This window comes from Cygnus atratus, chromosome 14 (assembly GCF_013377495.2).
Source record: "Cygnus atratus isolate AKBS03 ecotype Queensland, Australia chromosome 14, CAtr_DNAZoo_HiC_assembly, whole genome shotgun sequence".
Lineage (NCBI taxonomy): Eukaryota > Metazoa > Chordata > Aves > Anseriformes > Anatidae > Cygnus > Cygnus atratus.
Genome location: NC_066375.1, coordinates 16,038,792 through 16,059,334, shown reverse-complemented (window position 1 = coordinate 16,059,334; position 20,543 = coordinate 16,038,792). Strand labels below are relative to the sequence as shown.

General features: G+C 41.3%; 1 protein-coding gene across 1 annotated transcript in view; it reads left to right on the top strand.

Annotated features, from left to right (window-relative positions):
• TENM2 (teneurin transmembrane protein 2) overlaps positions 1 to 20,543 on the top strand; it is a 511,804-nt gene that overhangs the window by 372,484 nt on the left and 118,777 nt on the right. The window contains 1 exon segment of the mRNA XM_050713566.1: positions 10,387 to 10,509. Within this exon segment, the coding sequence (XP_050569523.1) occupies positions 10,387 to 10,509 (123 nt within the window).

The window sequence follows — 20,543 nt, the reverse complement described above, 5'->3', positions numbered from 1 at the left end:
GAACCTCGTAGGTCTGGCTCAGAAATATGCAGCAGAACATAATGTGTTCCTTCCCAGACCTCACCGGTACGGTGCAGCTGGCGGTATTGTTCCCAACAATATCTGATCATTTTGGCTTCATTACTTACTGCACTGGGTAATACCGCGTTTCAGAAAGCGCAGTGTGAAAGCCGTTTTTTCATGGTGCTTTCTGTAACCTGAGCACTAACAATGCGGTACTCCAGAGACTGTTTCATCCCAGAGGCCTGTGGTCCTCTACAAAGGCGAGCTGCTTTTGCATAAAATTCCGTAATGCGGTGTAGGGATGGAAGTCTGTTAATCCCTGTGGATGAATGGAAAATTTACCTCTGAGGACTTGAATGCAAATGCTAAAATACTTTTCAAGAATGGATTGAGAGCTGCAGTTTATGTAAATGCTGCAAAAAACATAGGATGTCAACAGTTTTTCTGAAATAAGTTTATGAACCAGTGACAACCCTGAGTTGCATTTACACGACACTCATATAATACCGTTGTTTATTTTTAAAAGAATGCAGTCACTAAAATGTCAAAATCACACTTAAATTGAAAATTGGTGAAATAACTCTGTGTTACCACAGGTTTCTTTAAAGCTGTTCTAGAAGGTGAGATTTGTAGAGATTTGTGGACAAGTTTGGTAGTGTCCTGATTTTAATTTCTGTTCATATCCTTACTAAATAAAGGTCGTGTGTATTTTATTTCTCGCTAATTAGTATGGATAGCAACTTGCAGTAGACAGAAGCAGATCTTCTCTATTAGACCATAAAATCAAATGCATCTTCCTCAAATTGAAACTAATAGGAAAAAAGTCTCTGCTATAGCACTTTCTGGGTACTTAAATATTAGAAATATTGTGAAAGAAAGTAAATAGGCTGCAGAAACTTGTCAGGTACAGCGACACAGCGGACTTTCTTGTCATTTTTCTTATAAGTCATTGAGGAGCAGCTTTGATACCTGCTTCTGAGATGAAGGAAATTCTGAAAAATAAAAGGAAAATAAATTTAATAGTGAAAAGTATGGTTGAAGTGCTAGATGGATTTTGAAGATAGGGTGGTGGGGTTTTTTTGTTTGTTTGCTTGCTTGTTTTAATACATAATTTACTGTTCCTTCAGTCAAAGAAAAAAGATAGGTAATCCTGGTTTGGCTGCTGGGCATCCCGGTGTTACAGGCAGAAAGAAAAGTAGAACTTGCGTGCTAGCTGCTAATTGCTAACGGGTAGTTCTAGCTACTACATACTGCGTTTTGCCCTTCGCACCATAAGTGATCTTGTTTTTGAAGGATAAGCCCTGGTTACTTAATTGGTACTGTTAAGTAATATTGTCACTTAGATTAAAATTTATTTTTATTACTCATTTAACATAATTCAGTTATGCCTTATAAAGTATATGTAATTGAGTTTATCATTGGGGTCAGATGTCTTTGCGGGTGTTTAATCTAGCTCATATTTTATTCTCTGATTCATTAATTAATTGTATACAGCAGTGCATTTGCTAACGCCTTACCTCTCATGTCCGATTCACCATGCACTTTAAACTGTTGACTTTGGAGGGTAAAGTATTTTATGGGCTGCGTTGGTGTTGCCTGTAGAAAACACCATTTTTTCAGCCATGGTTACGATATTTGCAGTCTGAGATACTTAAACAGAAGAGTTTTAAAGTAAAGCTCCCTCCCCTGAAGTCAGTGACAGTTTTGACCTTGATTACAATGGGCCTTGATTTTAAACAGCTCTAAACTGACTGGTGATGAGCCTTCTGCATTGTTGACCTCGGGCTGCGGAATTGGCTTCTTCGCTGCTTTGTATGCAAGGCGCAAAGCTTCATTAAGATGATCGTGTATCGGATGCTCTGCACAATAAGCTGGCTCCATTTTGCTGTTGTGGACAGCAGCTCCATTTGTAACACAGATTTTTATCGTCTCTTCTGTGGATTTTGTTATATCAAGAAGAGGATCAAATTGAGCTAGTCTCTTAAAAACTCATAAATTCAATTTCATGTGTAAAAGATAAAAGTAATAAAAATCACTAATAGATAATTAAGTATATAAACGTATATTAGGGTGTTCCCTAGATGAATCAGAATTTAGGTGGCCAAATTACATTTAATTATCTGCCATTATGCACAGTGCTTGACATGGACCGATGTAGACTGTTGCACTCTCGTGTTTGTTTCTCTGGACTGAAATGGACACGAAAGCTTCTCCTTGGTGCTGTATTGGCCCCTGAAATTGTGAAATAGGATGTTCCGGTGATGCAGCAGCTAATCCTGTATTAACACCCACCCACACGGTGATTGTAAAATGTATATTGCTGCAGTTCAAAGTGATCTAAAACTAAAATTCCCAGCACCATATAAATTTGTCATTGATTTCTTTGTGTTTTTTTTTTTAATGTACTTCCATATTAGTGTGATCTCTCTGCAGTCTTGTCCTCGCTTGCAGCTTGCATTTTCTTGCCTGCTCTAGACTTCTAGACTGCAGCTGAGAAGGCATGGATGCGGGAGGGCAGGTGGCCAGTCCTGCGTTGCTGGGTGCTGTGAAGGAGAAGTAAGCAAGCCTCACGTGTGGAAATCTGCCAAGAATAAGACAGGTGTAAGATTAAAAATACAATATAATCTCAGTTATAGTAAACCCATTATGGGAAACGGTTAATAGAAATCACATAAGGGGAATGGAAAACAAGCTTTCTCAAAAATTGTTTTGGGCTTCCGTGGCGAGGTTGTGGTAGCGGAGGTGGGGGGGCTGTAGGGGTGCCCCTGTGAGAAGAGTCCAAAGGCTGCTCTCACTAAAATTCAATTTTCAAATTGCTTCTTTTTAAAAAGTTTCTAGATTAAAAAAAAAAAAGAATAGTAGTTAAAGCCCATCTGGTTGTATAAGACATATAATAAATAAATACTGTATATTTAATTTTCATACATGATTCTATTCTGAATCAGTAGGACTTGTAATTCAAAATACATTAATAATGTCAGCTTTGCAAGGCACGTATAAAGTCTAATTCTGCCTAGATGCTAAATATAATCTATAACCTTTATCTTAATATCAAGATACAAGTTGGGCAATGTTTATAAATTCCTTTTGAAGCGTATCATGAAAGAAGTGTAAACAGTTTATAATGTTGAAAATGAGTGAGAAGCTTTGGGGGAAGAAATCATGTTTGCTTTCTGTCTTCTGATTTTTTTCTTCTTTGTAATAAACTTCTAAATCCAAGAATTATTTTATGTAGAGACTAAAACCTTAAGTTTTATCATTCATGCCATGTTTTACAGTCATGTAAACAGTCTGTTCTGTATTATTTCTATTGAGGGAAGAATATAGTCTGTGATGGGATGTGATATTTGTACTGAGGACAGAAATCTGGCTGCTCATAATTACACGTTTCAATTTCATTTAATGCATGCAAAAGAATAATAAACTTAAATACTATTTTCTTATCAATACGGATAACAATCAGAGGTTGAGTCAAGGTCTGAGTGCTTTGGACAAGTTCGATTATGAGAACCTTGTTCAACATGTTTGTAGAGATTAGGGCGGTTGCAGTTTTGAAAGATGAAAGTAGTCTAATAAATGTTTGACATGATATGCCTTGGAGTTACAGTTAGTATTAAAGGTAAAGCAGTTATTCAAGATGTATTTTATAATTCTTGTAAGTGCATGCATCAGTGACTTGAGAGAGTATATGTAGGTCTGTGTTCCTTGAAACGGCAGTTTCGAGTCGCAGCCAGGTTCTTCCTTCTCTTGGAAGAAGAATAGAGATGAGCTGAGTACCTTATTCATGATAGCAGTGTCTTTTGGGTGTGAAATTAGAATTGGATTCAATTTGCTTTGTATTAACGTTAAATGCTCACAATTGCTCTGAAAAATGAGGGTTTCCATTGTGTTTTTGGCACGAGCACCCCTTCCTGTTATTTTAAGCCCTTTTTAACAGTGGCAGTGTTTTGGCAATGCTGGTGAAGGGGATATTCTGTAATGTGATCTGGGACCTTCCGGGCTGAAAGATGCTATATTAGGTAAATAAAAATAAACACTTCTCTTATTAGTTACAAGCATCTAGTTCAGATGCAAGACCAAAAAGATTACAGCCTCGGCTCTTCAAATTGCCGTAAGAAGCAAGTTCATTTTATACAGTCTTGGGAACTGATTAATCTTGTTCCAGCTTTCTGTGCTCTCTACAATCTAAGGCCTGTCACGAGAACAAATGAATAGTGCACTGTACCCTGCTTCTCTTTTAAGGTCTTTGTTGTGAGATTCCAGATTCTGAAGGTAGCATGCAATGCTGCTATCCTTCTTGTGACAAAAAAGTTCTCCTGGAAAGTGGCATGAAATCAAAACATTTCAATAAGGAGGGCTGAAAAGAGAAAAGTCAGCATGAAGGAAGTTCTTTCTCAGTCCCAGTCAGAGCGGTGAGCGGGGGCGGCTAAGAAGCAGCTAAGGTACAAGTGCTGTCCTGCAGTCTGGAGCTCTGCTTGCCTCTTGCCACCCTTGGAGCTGGGAGCCAGGTCTTCCTTCGTCCTCTCCTGTTCCTCACCACCACCCCCAAAAGCAATCACAAGCGTGTGTAAGCTTTTCAAGCTTGTTTGGAAGCAGAAGGGCTGAAGTTGGACATGGAGGAGTGAACTTTCAAAGCACCGCATGGCAGATAAGCAGACAAATCACATTACCACTAATGGGATTTGTGGGCATATCTTTCATGCTGTGCTTTGAAAATTCATTCCTTTCAATTTACTGACGTACGTGAGGAAAGAAATGAGTTAGCTTGGAGGGGGTGTGTGGCCAATTTAAAAAAAAAATGTGTTTTTTGAGTCCCCCTATTTCTTCCTTATGAACACAGTGACAAGCATCTTAGAGCCCTTCTTCCATTTCCTTTTTCATCTTCAATAACATTTATTCAAAAGAAAGCAATTAATAAATCCCAGCAGCCGTTTTGCTGCTGATTATAACAATGCACCCATTCATAGCTCCTTTACGGTATTTTTATAAAATGCTTCTGGGGCTAGAAATGCTTCATAAAGCAAAAACCCCGTCCTAAACAATTTATTGTCTAAGAGGGTTTACATGCTGAGGGTGAAATTATGCCTGAGGATTGCTTTCTTATGTGTAGGATTGTTGAAGTCAACTTTGCTCTCCATTGTGATTACAGAAAGACGCCGTACCTGCCGCGTCTCCCTGGTGAGCAGAGCGAGCATGCCTGGTGTTTCAGCACGGAGGGAGGCACTGCGCCTTCCCCTTGAGCACAGCAAGCACCGTCCTTGCAAAGAGCGCAGAAGCAGAAGTAACAGTCTGGCTCTGTTGCCTTCTGCTTATGGCACAGAGTGAGGCACCACATTTTCAGGTTTTACTGAGATGGTGTTTGTTAAGATCACTTTGGATAGAGGAGGATGGAGTTGTGCTCTCTTGGCAGCTTGTGGAACCTGTAGCCTGATATTTACCGCATTCGTTGATTAGTAAGCCTATAGGGTAATCACTCCTCAAGATACTCATGCATGCAGTAACATTTAATTATTTTATTAATTTTTTTGGAATACATTTATTCTTGTCAAGTTATTTGGGTAACCCATCTGTAAGTGCCAAGAAGTGTAAAATGCTAAGTGTATTTCACTTTGTGCAATTACATGGCCCGTATATGGTTTTAGTGCTCTATAATGTGTGTACAAATGTCTATCTGCACATCCAGTTTTTATTCTATATAATCTGTAGAGTGTTTTAATGCACCATAATATAACAAAAAAATGGATGTGCAGATAGTTTTTTAAACATATACACTATAAAATTACATGCTGCTAAGAATGATTAGGAACCTTTTGTTTCATCGTGTCTGTGATTCATTAGGCCTGATTTGGAAGTCACACTGATGTCGCTCAAGACTAATTAAGTATACTGGAATAACGAGTTACCTCATTGTTCATCTCCTAACTGGTGAGAGAAGAAGCTTCTAGTGTTTCCACTCCCCTCTGATAGAATAACCTACATAAAGCAAATGTGCTTTTGGTGCTCGTTTCCTAACGTTGTTCATGATGTAGACCAATTTCTTCTTCACATGAGAAGAGGCTGCAGGTATCAAAATATCATGCCTTGTATGTATGCTGATGGAGTGTCGTATGGGTTGATGGGTTCGTTTTGGAAGGCAGTAGTTCAGGGTGAGGTGCTTGAGGGCTGTTCAGTAAGCATGGCAAGTTGGAAAGTTAATACATGGAAACACTGCTTTCTGGTCGCTTTTGTAATCTTCCCAACTTGTGGAGTCCCTGAGGGAATACTGAATTTCCTAACAGAGGCCGTGGTGCCTGTCTCCCAGTCCTTGTCTGGGAAGATGCAGGTGGAACAGAAGCACGGTGACCATTGATCTCTGTATTTCTCCTTTCCAGGAGTCCCACCGAGTGAAGGTCCAAGTGCAGAGCCTGATTGTGTCCTGCCTACTGGCAGACACCCAGTCTCTCATTTCAACAACACGTGGTCTGGGATAGTCAGGAGAGCACGGAGGGAGGACAGAGAGCTTTCTGAGTCTGGAGAATGCCCATTAGGCTGACCTCTGGCTGCAGTGAGTATTGGTGTGTGGCCAGAGAGAGAGAGAGAAGATTGAACGAAAGATGAATTTGAGCCACTGCTGAGTCTTAGAGAACATTCAAGAAAGTTTTTCATGCAAATTTTGACATTATTCTGTGGATTTGTGTACCTTTTGGGATTTCTTAAAATAATGTGTGATTCACTCTGGTAACCTCTATCTTATGTAAGTCTTAGATTGGTGCTTGACAGCTCCACCACCTCTAGTGATAAAGTAGTTCTCTGCTTTTGTTCTCGATGGGCATGCAGGGTTAGCTTCCAGTTTTAGGTGCCTTCAGTGTAGGTGCCTGTGTTGCTGGGGTGAGGTTGATTTTTTTTCTTTTTGTTTTTTACCTTAAATCTCAGTGGTTTAATTTCACGTGTTGTTATCATCTCATTGTTGAAGAATATAAATGCACAATTCAATCTGAGTTACTTGTGTTAGTGTTAAATGAACTAGATAAACTGGGACAAACTCCATGGTTAAAAATCAGGTATTCGAAGTAAGAAATTGGAACGTGTGCTTAAACATTGAGGGAAAAAACAAACAGCTAGAGATAAATACCTGCTAAACATACATGAGTGCTCTTTGAAATACATTTTATAAATGTATGGTATGCATAACATAAAGTGGCACTTGTGTTTTAAATTTGGAGGGATGTGTTTTTCCCTGACGGGTTAATCTGTATGCCAAATGTGGGGCTCCTGTAGTAGGTTTAAGTGGGCTGTTTGGGAGACTCAGTGCTCATCTTGATGATCTGCTGGGCATTTGGGAGCCGTGCCGACTGTCAGCCCGACCGTCAGACCTCGGGGTGTTTCTAAGCACGTGGACCCAGCCGAGTGTCCCGACACACTGGGCTGGGGAGCGTGCATAGCAGAAGGTGGGTCAGGGCCTGACAATGAGTGGAGTCGGGGACGAGGGCCAACTCACAGCATCACAGATTACTTATCTGTAGCCTGAAACAGCAAGCAAACATACAAAACTACAATAGGAAATGGAAACAAAATTCACAAGCCCAATTTTTCCTTCTGATACACATGCACGCGGGTTCTGAGTGGATCCCAGTCTTTCTAATTAAATGGGCTTCCACTTATTCCTTTGCTGGAGGCGGTTTTGTTTGATTAACAGAACAGAAGGTTAATCATAGAAATTCACCATCTCACGCCATTCTGCAGCAGGAGAGAGTAGGTAGCTCCTTGTTGTAGCTGCTTGGCTGCTGTCGGGGCTGGCTGTTCAGGGTATGAACCGGCACCTGGGGCGTGCTTTCCATGCTCCTGTTTTAGGGGAAGCCCGTGGCTCCAGTGATGGGTAGGTGAGCTGTGCGCCGGGTCCTCGGTGTTTCTTGGGCTCTGCAGGGAACTGCAGCAGACGTGCAAATCCCTGCCCAGTGAGGAAGGAGCTGTAATTGCGCCTGCCTAACGTGCGTCTATGATTAAAACACAGAGCTGCGGAGTTCCTAATGAGATCGTGGCGTACTTGGAAGCAGGTGGATCAAAGTTTGTCTTAATACCATGTTAATAAGATTTTTCTTAATTCCTTGTATAAATTTACCTGGTAATTATAAGTTAGCAACTATAATTCTCTTGGACAGACTGTTGATTATGTTTTCCTTATCTCCATGTTGTAAGGAATGGTTCGTACCTGAAGCAACAGAACTTCATCTCTGCAAATGGCCCACGTTTATGGTTACACTTGAAATAAAAAAATAATTGCAACTTTGAATAGACATGCTCAGAGTATAAAACACAGAAGTCTCTTTCTCTATGACTTGTTTTCATCGGGGGGCTCTGAAATTCCCATTGCTTAAGAGATTTACCCAGCTGACCTGCGCCGCAGGGAGCTGCTGCAGCACGAAGATGCCGCGCTCCTTGCCTCCGCTGCACCAGTGCCGTCGCTCTCTCGACAGGCAGAGCCTGCAGGAGCATGGGACCTGCCTGTTGTTTGAGCTTTGCCGTGCTGAAAAGACAATTAACTGCTTGAGATTAGACTGAAAACCCTTTAAAATGTTCATTTTGGCAAAGCAAAAAAGTTGTGATTGAGTAAAAGATTTGATCCCACTTAACGTTTTGTCTATTTTCCAGGAGTTCTGAAACGTTCCCTAGAAGTAAATTTGGAGTAGTTACTCAGCTAAACATTCTTTTCCGGTTCATACTTTTGGTTGGTTGGTTGGTTTTGGTTTTTTGAAAGTCAGATGCTTTGTTTTCCATTGTCTCTCCTAATAGAAAAAATACTGCAAATTCAGCATGAAAGCTTAATCTGGCAACTGACCTCTTCACACACGTCTCCTCATTTTAGTTACAGTTCTTGGATAGCTGCTTGGTCTGTAGGTACGTCTATAAGGGCAGGTGACGTTAGGAAATCTGTCTTGCTTCTCAGCTGCTTCTGCCAAAAATGTTGAACTCAGCGTAGATTGGGTGTCGAGGGGGTTCTCCTGTTGGGGTAGATGGATTGTGTGGTAGGGGCACTTTCTTTTTGTTTTTTTCGTTTTTAAGAGTAAGTATGTAAACTTAAATGCATGATGTCTCGAGCATTGTGAATTGCAATTCCTGCAGTAACGTTTTTTTTACCTATCCCTGACGCTGAATGTCCGATCAGTTGGCTGTAGCCACTGACAATCCATTTGTGCCCACACCAGCTCTTCCTCAATTGCTTGTAACGAGATGCAAAATACCTGCTGATCTGCGCATCTGACACTGCAGAAGTGAACAGTTTTAAGGGTCCCCATAATTACATTGTTGGTAACAAAACTGGCGGTGTGTCCCCTCTAACACCACTGTACTGTATCCCTGAAAACGCCATGTCCTGTGGTAGGGGCAGGCTGTGTAAACAGGACAAGTGCTGGTGGTGGCCATAAAGTGAATAAAAACAGCACTGTGGTCTCTCCACGCCTCCCTTCCCTGCTCCTCTCTGTTGGGAGGATACCACAGCGATAATACGATGAAAGTATGGAGATGTATTCAGGTAGCTTGTTTATACAAAGTGAAGATGCACATAAATCCGCCAGCTGAGTGATTCAGACCTGTCAAGTCTCATGCATTATGCACAGGACTTATTCAATTAGTCCCTGCCACCGTGCCTATAACTCATGCCCTTGCCAAGGCGGTGCCGGGGCCTCTCTCCCACTCGGTGATCTCGAGCGGCTCCGGGGCCGTACCCGGGGTCTGCTGGTGGGCAGTGGGAGGCTGCAGCGCCATGCAGCCCAAGGGAAGCCCCCAGCTTGGAGTTTTATGCACTGGATTTGAGCAAATCGCGATGGCAAAGGACTGGCAGAGACCTAGATTTGTCAGGGAAGCGTAATCTGCAAAATTAAGACCAAAGCTATTGAATCTGTTGGTTTAAATACGTTGTAATAAACACGAAATAATTGCATGCCATTAGTATACACAGGGCTGAGGCTTGTTTTACAATCAATATATAACTTATCACACGTTATTTAAGCTTGGGTTAGTATTTGCAGGCCTGCTTTGTTTCAAGGAGCATATCCCAAGCTTGCGGATCAGAGAGGTGGGACACGCTGCCCAAGTCTGAACAAAATGCTCACCTCTGCCTTGGTGCCTGGGATTGTGAGCAGCTTTCCTCCTGTGTTTCAGTGTTTTGGAAGATCTGGTAACTGGGGTAGGGGGGTGGAGAACAGAACAGATTTCTGGGAGTCGTCGGGGTTTGCTTTGGTGCTTTGATTTTTATTGTCTTTTTTTTGGTGCATTAGCATCCCTCGGGGCCAAGCGGCTTTACGGCGGTTTCCAAACGCAGCTTACCCGAAACCCGCCGCAGCCTCCCCCCAGCACCCGTCCGTGTGCGCCGTGCCCTCACTGCTCCCTCCTTTGTGTCTCCGGCAGCGATGCACCTGCTCGGGCTCAACTGGCAGCTCCAGCCCGCCGACGGGCACACCTTCAACAACGGCATGAGGCCGGGCCTGCCGGGCGCGGAGGATGCAGCGACGATGCCATCTGGAGGCAGAGGTGAGCTGGCGGCGGCAGCCCTCCTGCTCCGGGCTCCCGGCTTCGTCCTCCGGGCGGTTTTTAGGACGTGTTCTCCCAGCGAGGTGCGTGCGAAATCTTTTTAAGGCTGTTCTTAGCGCTTCTGGCTGTTTGCTGCCCGACACAGCTGTTCTTGCTCTGTCCCTCCGGGCACGAGCGCATAAAATCCCGTGAGTCCGAGAGCCTCGTCTGCTAATGGAGTGCTGCACCCTACGATGCTAATGAATAAGGGCTCAGTCAAAAATCCAGGTACATTTTACTGGGTACTATATGTCCTGTTGCCAGGTGTAGCTTGCAGATCTCCAAGGAAGAAAAACAGCATGACTTGGTGGGAGAAGTACCTCGTACTGCCAGGGAGAGGTCAAGAACCTACAACCAGGACAAAATCCCTCTTTTGGTTTCTTTTTTTTTTTTTTTCTTTCTCAGCTGTAATTGTAAAGAAAGGACATCAAGGACAGCAGAACTTGACCCATGGTAAATAACCTGTCCCGTGATTTTAGTATGAGCAAAGTAGGCAACCAATGTTTTGTTTTGTTTTTTCTTTTTTTTTAGTTTTCCTGAAGGAAAACTATGTGCTAGTAGAGAAACAAGTACTTCCTTAAACTAAATATATATATATTAAAAACCACGAAAATTTGTTTTCATGAAAAAGATTTTAATCATTTAAATTGAATGCTTTTTAACAGTGGGGTTGAGGTCTTTTCTTTGCTACATAGCAGTAAGGCTTCCCCTGGTTACTACTGGAATAGCAGCAGTAAGAAGACACAACATAACCTTTCTGTTACTCAAAGCCCCTCACAGGCCTTGGTGTGCTGTGCGGGTGGGAAGGGGTGGCTGAAGCAGAAGAGAAGTAAGAGCACTCAGTATTGGTCAACAGAAGAATTTTGTTTAGAGCTGAGCATTGTCTTTTACTGCCGTTAAAGACAACAAAAAATCCTTTTACAAATATATCAACGCGAAACGGAGGACTAAGGAGAATCTTCATCCTTTACTGGATGCGAGGGGAAACCTAGTTACTAAGGATGAGGAAAAGGCTGAGGTGCTTAATGCCGCCTTTGCCTCAGCCTTTAGCGGCAATACCGGTTGTTCTCTGGATACCCAGTGCCCTGAGCTGGTGGAAGGGGATGGGGAGCAGGATGTGGCCTTCGCTATTCATGAGGAAATGGTTGGCGACCTGCTAAGGAGCTTGGATGTGCGCAAGTCGATGGGGCCGGATGGGATGCACCCGAGGGTACTGAAAGAACTGGCGGAGGAGCTGGCCGAGCCGCTTTCCATCATTTATCAGCAGTCCTGGCTATCGGGGGAGGTCCCAGTTGACTGGCGGCTAGCCAATGTGACGCCCATCTATAAGAAGGGCTGGAGGGCAGACCCGGGTAACTATAGGCCTGTCAGTTTGACCTCAGTGCCAGGGAAGCTCATGGAGCAGATTATCTTGAGGGTCATCACGCGGCACTTGCAGGGCAAGCAGGCGATCAGGCCCAGTCAGCATGGGTTTATGAAAGGCAGGTCCTGCTTGACGAACCTGATCTCCTTCTATGACAAAGTGACGTGCTTGGTGGATGAGGGAAGGGCTGTAGATGTGGTTTACCTTGACCTCAGTAAGGCTTTTGACACCGTTCCCCACAACATTCTCCTCAAGAAACTGGCTGCTCGGGGCTTGGACTGGCGTACGCTTCGCTGGGTTAAAAACTGGCTGGATAGCCGGGCCCAGAGAGTTGTGGTGAATGGAGTCAAATCTGGTTGGAGGCTGGTCACTAGTGGAGTCCCCCAGGGCTCAGTACTGGGGCCGGTCCTCTTTAATATCTTTATCGATGATCTGGATGAGGGGATCGAGTACACCCTCAGTAAGTTTGCAGATGACACCAAGCTAAGTGCGTGTGTCGATCTGCTCGAGGGCAGGAAGGCTCTGCAGGAGGATCTGGATAGGCTGGAGCGATGGGCTGAGGCCAACTGTATGAGGTTCAACAAGGCCAAGTGCCGGGTCCTGCACCTGGGGCGCAACAACCCCAAGCAGCGCTACAGGCTGGGAGATGAGTGGTTGGAAAGCTGCCTGGCCGAGAAGGACCTGGGAATATTGGTTGATAGTCGGCTGAATATGAGCCAGCAGTGTGCTCAGGTGGCCAAGAAGGCCAACAGCATCCTGGCTTGCATAAGAAGCAGTGTGGCCAGCAGGGCTAGGGAAGTGATTGTGCCCCTGTACTCGGCTCTGGTGAGGCCGCACCTTGAGTTCTGTGTTCAGTTTTGGGCCCCTCGCTACAGGAAGGACGTGGACATGCTCGAGCGAGTCCAGAGAAGGGCGACCAAGCTGGTGAGGGGTCTGGAGAACAAGTCTTAGGAGGAGCGGCTGAGGGAGCTGGGCTTTTTCAGCCTGGAGAAGAGGAGGCTCAGGGGCAACCTTATCGCTCTCTACAGTTACCTTAAAGGAGGCTGTAGTGAGGTGGGGGTTGTTCTGTTCTCCCACGTGCCTGGTGACAGGACGAGGGGGAATGGGCGAAAGTTGCGACAGGGGAGTTTTAGGTTGGATGTTAGGAAGTACTTCTTTACCGAAAGGGTTATTAAGCATTGGAACGGGCTGCCCAGGGAGGTGGTGGAGTCAACATCCCTGGAGGTCTTTAAAAGACATTTAGATGTAGAGCTTAGCGATATGGTTTAGTGGAGTACTTAGTGTTAGGTCGGAGGTTGGACTCGATGATCTTGAGGTCTCTTCCAACCTAGAAATCTGTGTCTGTGTGTCTGTGTCTGTCTTACTTTCAGGACCTGTGGCTTGTGTTTTGTTTGCTGGTTGCTGAAGCAAGTGTCAAGTTGCTGAACAAGTGCTGAAACAGTACAGTTGCATTGGGTGCATTGGAAGAATTTCAGTTAAGGTAGTGTTGGGAGGAAAGCCAAGTTCAGTTCTTTGGTGTACCTGGTCCTTTTACGTATTATGGATTTGCTTTCATTTTCAATAAATAATGCTGCTGCACCTCTGCAGTATTTTTTCAGTGGAGGGCCTAATTTTGGCTTCCTCCTTTTGTTGAAATTCAACATCCTAGTCATGGCAAAACACGTGATTTTCAGGCAGTGGCTTGTTGGCTTGGCTTCCATCTCTGACTGACCGTAGGTCACACAGTGGACGAGCAGCACATCCCTAAGTACAAGGCAGGATATTTATATTACTGCTGAACCTCTTCCAGATTGTGCACAGGTGAGAGACCCTATGGTTTTAGGCAGGAACCTGAAGTGCTCAGGACTTCAATTATGGTCACTTAGCAGACAACTGCAGTGTTTAGCACATTTCCAAATTCCCTCCCCTGCAGCTTTTTGTTGCCATCTCTGTGCAAATATAGGGCAGCAGAACTGTTGGATTGGAATGTGCTCATCTGCCTGGGGCACTTCAGTGCAAATTCTGGCAGTGTATCCCAACCCCGCTCTAATTAGCACATGAGAAGAGGTTGCAGTGCTGGCTGTTTGGGGAGCGGTAACCTCCTGTAGAGGAGACAAGGAGACAGAACCGCTGGTTATGTCTTAAATTGCCACAGTTAGGTTTCATCAGAGCGTGTTGGAAAAGTGTTCTTCTGCCATTTTGTAGAAGGTTGCTGAAAAGTTGATAATTTTGGAGAAGAAGGAGAGCAATATTTAGGCAAATAATCTTCCACAATGGAATAATATGAATGACAGGCTTGGATGAACACAAGGAATGTCTAAAACAGAAATTCTCATAGCAGCTGTTTTTTTTTTGTTTTTTTTAACCTCACCATTCCTTTTATTACATTCAAGTTAATATTGCTATCCCAGCAGTTTTTAGGAAAGCCTCTGACAGCTTTTAACACAACAACCATTTTCAGGGCTCTGGCTGTGGAGAGTGACCTTTTTATAATTGACACAGCTCAGGATGAAGCCATTCTTTTCAAAACATGGGTCTCCCAAAGAAACCTTTAACCCCTAGACTGAAAACGGCCACTTAAACGCAAGCTGTGCCTACTCAGCAAGTAAGGCATTTTAAAGTAGAGCAATTTAGAAGAAAAAAAAAAAGACATATTTCAATTTGATCTGCTTGTTCCTTATTAAAAGACTGAATTCTGGTAAGAAATAATAAAAATGCGATACAAGGAAAATGTAAAATATTTTATTACTACGTTTTCCTATCTGAATAAAAACAAAATTCACTGTTAACACAATTGCAGGTTTTTTTAATTCTATGCTACATCCTGCTGATACTGGGGATGCCTGAAAGGAACAGGCAAGTTGCAATGGGCAGAAAAATCCTCAGTTCTGCTGTAAAACTGCAAGTGAAATCCACCATGATCTAAATAAGGCAGAAGTTACATTTTTTTGCCTTTAGCCTCTCAAAGTTGTGCTGAACTGGAGATTTATATTAATTGACAAAAGTAAATAAAATTTCATTTCTTAATAAAAGTGGCAAGGTAGGATTCCTTCATAGCGCATTATAAAAACAAAACTTGGCACTGCCGTGGAATTGGTACAGGGATGAGATAAATAATGATGTTAAAAAAAATAAAAATATCCAAGATTGAAGCCCATTTGTCTGATACAGTTACACAAGGATAGTATTAGAATTTTGGTGTAATAAATCTAGATGAGGAAAAAGAATAAGAGCATGTTTGGGAATAATTGTTTGTTCACAAACAAGTGAACTAGATGACCTTACGGAGTTTTTAGATGCCTAATTTATGTTAGTGTATGCCAAGACTGTATTCTAAATTTAAAGTTATGTAGTAGGCTAGACACATATTTCCATAAAATATGTGACTAGCTATGTGCAGTTTCCTTTCTAATTGACAGAATATACTATAAAAGTCAACTTTAATCATTTCAGAGGACACCTAAGATAAAGTGCTATTCACGTGAAAATATCCAAACTAGCTCCAGCTGCAAACCTGAGTAAAGAATACTTCAGTGTAGAGATTTTTCTATTTGACATATTTTCCTTGGTGTTTTCACAAATTCAGCAGACCTTCTGCTACTTAAAAAATAAAAAATAAAAAAAATTGATTTACTATTTTTAAACTTAATGATTCATTAAATGAAGGTTCCACAAAGCTGAGAAGCACAGTAAATATTGTGGTCTTTGATCCTAGAAACTAGCGTTTGAAAAGACACCAAAGACAATTATGGGCAAGGATTGTCGATCTGAAAGATTATTCTGGTTACTATAAATACACTGATTAATTGGAAAAGGTAGATTTGAATGCGTGTTCTGATACTCACATAATCCAGTGCATGTGTCTCTTTGGACCAGCCAGCTTTATCCAGGTTCGTGCTCAGCTTATGAGATCTTTACTAAGTCTATCACAGCATGTGGATTTAAAAAATACAATTACAGTTAATGAAAAATACTAGTTTCCGGTTATCTAATTCAGCATATGTAATGGCAATAATAAAATGAAGAAATTTAAATTTGCAGTTAAATTTTACACTATTTTCTGGGGATGGTGTAAAATTACTTGTTTGAGATGAATGCCTAAAATCCATTCGATTTAGGGAGGGGAAATACAGAATTCTACTGATGTGGCAGAAATTTGCTTTGAATAGATATGGAAAGCTGAATTCTGCAGTCATTGTGAAGCTGTAAAGATTGTCTTCAGCTCTGTCCAAATTATGTTGAGAAAGGGTTGCCTTTCCCTCTTCCTGTTGCTGCAGTTCCTAGTCACACTTCGGTTTGCACACAGCAATGTTTTTCTAATGGTTCAGATACTTTATTAGCAAAGCAGCAGACAGGCAGCATTAAAGGAATAAGAAATGCATTAAATGGGAATAGTTGCCACTCTTACATATTGATGAACTTGGGTTCAGGTGCAGATAGATTAGGCCCTGACTTGAGTGCCAGGAACACTTATGCTGAAACCTGGAAACCAAGTCATTCTCATCAGGTGGTGTAAGGACTCAGGACCAAATGGAGGGACTTCAGTGGTGTGTTGATAAAAAGATTAAAAAAAAAAAAAGTCCTCAAACCTCATTAATAATGTAGGCAACACGACTCTTTTGGTTTCTACTATTTCCTTTCAGACGCCTTGAAACAGATGATCAAAATGTAATAACAATCAATGTATTTTAAATGTCACTTCCGTTATGTTCATTCAATTTAATCAAGACATGCCATCATTTTCCAGGTTTATTAATCTTATTAAGTAGTTATGTGGCTAATGTAATGTAGCTCTTAATTAACATGTTAGCAAGCAGAATAGAAATATGGACCCTATGAAGGGTGGCAGCTGTGGTCTTCTGACAATACACCAGGGTCCTCCAGGGCTGTCTTAGCACGAGCCAAGTATTTGACTAAGTTCATTAGAACAGAGGAGGAGGTATTTTAAGTTACTGTGGTTGTGTTGATAGCGATAGTATGAGTTGCTGTGTTCAAAGCTACTTAGTGAGCTGCATATACTGTCAGAGGTGATGGTTATGGTGATGCAGAAAAGCATGCTGGTGTGTATTTATTCTTTGTTAAATGCTGTGAACTAACAGATCTCAATTTCGTTTCAATTCTAATTCACTTTTGGTTCTGAAAACAGCGAATCGTATGAAGCCATACCCACAGGAATGTGAAAATGTGCCTACATTTTTAGGTGTGTCCAGGTCATAAAGAAACATGTATTTTAATTTCACTTGCAGGATCAGACTGTTTGACTGCAGCTGAGCCAGAGCAGTGGTCTTAAGCTGATGGTCCCTTTGCAGAATTTCTTTCTTTTCACCACAATAGAAATATGGAATATTGGCCGACAAACCTGAGACAAGGATTTTGTTTCAGAAGCTGTTTTGCTGGACCTCTGAAAGCTCATACAAATTCAGAAGCTTCCTTTCTCCTCACTTCACTAAATAGAGCTCATTATTACCTCTGCATCTTCAGCATAACTGAAGTTCGAGATGTGTCATAGCAGCTTCTCCAGACCCTCATTTCCTGGCTTTTTACTTTATTATAGCTCTGGGAATTTGTTTTGCATCAGCAGTCAATCTACTTTACACATTTCAAAAAAGTACCTGTGTTTCACTTTGGTACTAGGGCACTTAGGTATTAGTAGTAGATATTTTGAAGTCCATAGAGGGATTGGTAAGTGAGATAATAGTGCATAACACTGAATTTTACACTGGAAAAATGCACACAGAAAACACATTTTCGACTTTTTTAAAAATTATTTATTTTTAATTATTTTCCTTTCTGAAACAACAAGAAATGCCTGATTATATGAATCAATAGCAAGTTTACCCGAAGGAAAAAAAAAATCAGTCATTGAAAACAATAGTAATTATTGTGCTTTGGTTGTTGGTGTGGGTTTTTTTTTGTTTATTTTGTTTTGTTTCAAAAATTCAGTGGATTGTGTTTTTTTTATATTGAATGGTTTTCTCTACACAGCTATATCATAAATTTCTTTGGAATTCTGAGTCAATTGTAAAAATTCATAACTATATAACAACAGACCATTATGTTAGATCAAAAGATAAGGAAAGCCATGTCTGCAGCAGAGATTTATAAGAAATTGAGAGGTACAGGAAAAGAAGTGAGGGAGAATGCTCTTTAACCAATAATTGTGATATTTATTCCTTGTATTTAATTTGTGGTTGTCCAGCTGATCTTGGTAGTTCATTATGGGTCCATTGGGATGGCTATTCAGGTAGATATTTTGCCAGCATGGTATCAAACCACTTTACAGTCAGCACTGCTAGGCACATAGTCAAAGTGCTGAAGTTTGTGGGTTTTTTTTTTCAGTTTTGCTGTTTCAGTGGGATGTCTGTAGTGTAACACTGGTGGTAGCCAGACTTAATTTTTATTTTTTAATTTTGACTATGGTATGGGAGGGGAGTCTCTAATACCAAGTGTATCTGGTTTCAGTGTAGATACAATTCTGCCTGCATAGCTGACACTGCTTGATGTTATTTAAATGAAAGGCTGAGTGGGCATGTTGTACCAGCTGCCACCTTGAAGCTGACCTCCAGCTCCAAGATGAGGCCAGCTGACAAGTGGGGGAGTTTGCCTTGCTGTTGTCATGTATTGCATGCTTGATAGCTTCAAAGGCAAATGTACTCGAGTGCTAAAACAGTCTTTTCAAATGTATATGCCAAAATAGTAATTCAACTGGGTAAATAACACAGCAGTTTAAATGAGTAAGTGTTATTTAGTTGATAAATATATGTTTGACTGAGAGATTGAAATGGCTCCCCTGGGTAAAAAGAAGAAGTATGCTTTTAAAACTCTCTTTTGCAGATGTTTATAGAGAGGAAATCATAGGGAGGAATCAAGTATCCATAGGGTTATGAGATAAACAAACAAAACTCAGAGGCAGCCACCTACAGCAGAAGTAATGGTTTTGTGTTTTATTTGCTTGCAGTAGTATGAGTTCTTTGGATTAGTCTTTCTTCCCAGATTTGTCAGTTTGTCACATCTGTAACTTCACTTAACTGCAGTTCATGTTCTTTGAATGTGATCTGCAGTGGTCCATCAAAATGGAAAAGGTTCCAAAAATAGCTGGAGGGAGTGAATCAAGTGGAAAGATGCATTCTCTGTATTAAGAGGTGAAGACAGAAGGAAGCTATAAAAGAAGTTTACTTTAGGAGTCTCTAGAGACAAAGTTTATAAGTGAAGCTGTTAGTGGAAAAAAAAATATTGGAAATATAAAGCTAGGTGTTCTGCTTTTTAAGTTAGAGTAAACTTAAGCCTATTGTCTGAGAATTGATTCAGTTTTCATACGTACTTTGCATTTCATTTCTGTGTTTCTAACTTGTGGAGGAAGGAACATTGAAGAGGTCAGTGTCGAGACCCTTCCTGTAGTATTTTTTATGTGACTGCTGTGCATTACTCTTCAAGGTGAAAGTTTTTAATAAATCATTATTAATATTTCTGTTTTACAAATAGTCACCTGAGAACATCGAGATCATGAGCAGCTCAGGTGCATTGGCTGTGACAAAGCAAGGAGCAGTACCAAGATGCTCTTCCAGGTTCTGTGTTTCATCATAATGGGAGAGTAATTCAGCATGAAGTTATGAGAATATAATTCAATAATGCATAGTTTTTAGAGCTCTGCTTGCTTCCTGGACTTAAACCTTTACAAGAAGTTAGTTGAAAATATAAAAATCCTATTTTAGGAGGACCTAAAGCATTTCTAAGTCATGTTACTTCAGCATTATAACCTAGAGCCATAGAAACAAGATGTGTTACATTCTTGAAACTAAAAATAAGGGACCCTTTCACATGCCAGAGACAAGGCAGCAGCCAAGTTTCTCATACACATGGCATGGGTGCAGAACAGAGATATGCCATACTAGAAAAAATAAAGACTTAAAGATAAGGGGTCATTTATGTTAAGTATGTCTTGATCACACATGTATCACTTGATGCTCATCTAACACACTCTTAAAATCCTCTACTGCATTGAACTTCTCTAGCTGTCACAATTCTTTTCCTAAGCAGAGTTTCCTGAGCCATATTCTAGAAGGAGTGGTTTGGAGAACTGGAAAATAAGTCACTTATGTACTAGAGCAAGAAAAGTACGTCTATGGGGAGATGCTTCCTAAAATAATTCCAAATTGAACAGGGTTATTTCAGTGTTAGTAACCTGAATCATGTTTTTAGGTTGATTAAATAAATTCACGTGCCTTATGTGCTGTTCTCACAAAATTTTAAGGTAGTAACTTCATAATGTCAATGAAAAATACAAAAATGGTTCCCCTAATGGTTTTAGGGGAAAGTTTGATATTTGGTAGGTTGTTTACCTGTGAGGTGTGCACTGAAGTAGTAGGACTGTAATGCTGGTTCTCTTGATGGTTGGAATATTCTGTTTTTAGCTTAGTTGATGTATTTGAGCGTTACATATTCTTACAGACACCTTTCTCAGCTGTACAAAACAATTTTGGAAAAACAAAGGAGACTAAGGCTATGTTCATCCAGAAGTACTAAAACTTGAGCCTCCATTGAAGATCTGTCTTTTACTAGGGGTAGGAATTCAATTTATTTGCCAAGTAACTCTAGGGAATATATATTCAGTTGACTTCAAAGCAATATTGTTAGCAAAAGTTAATGGTGGTGT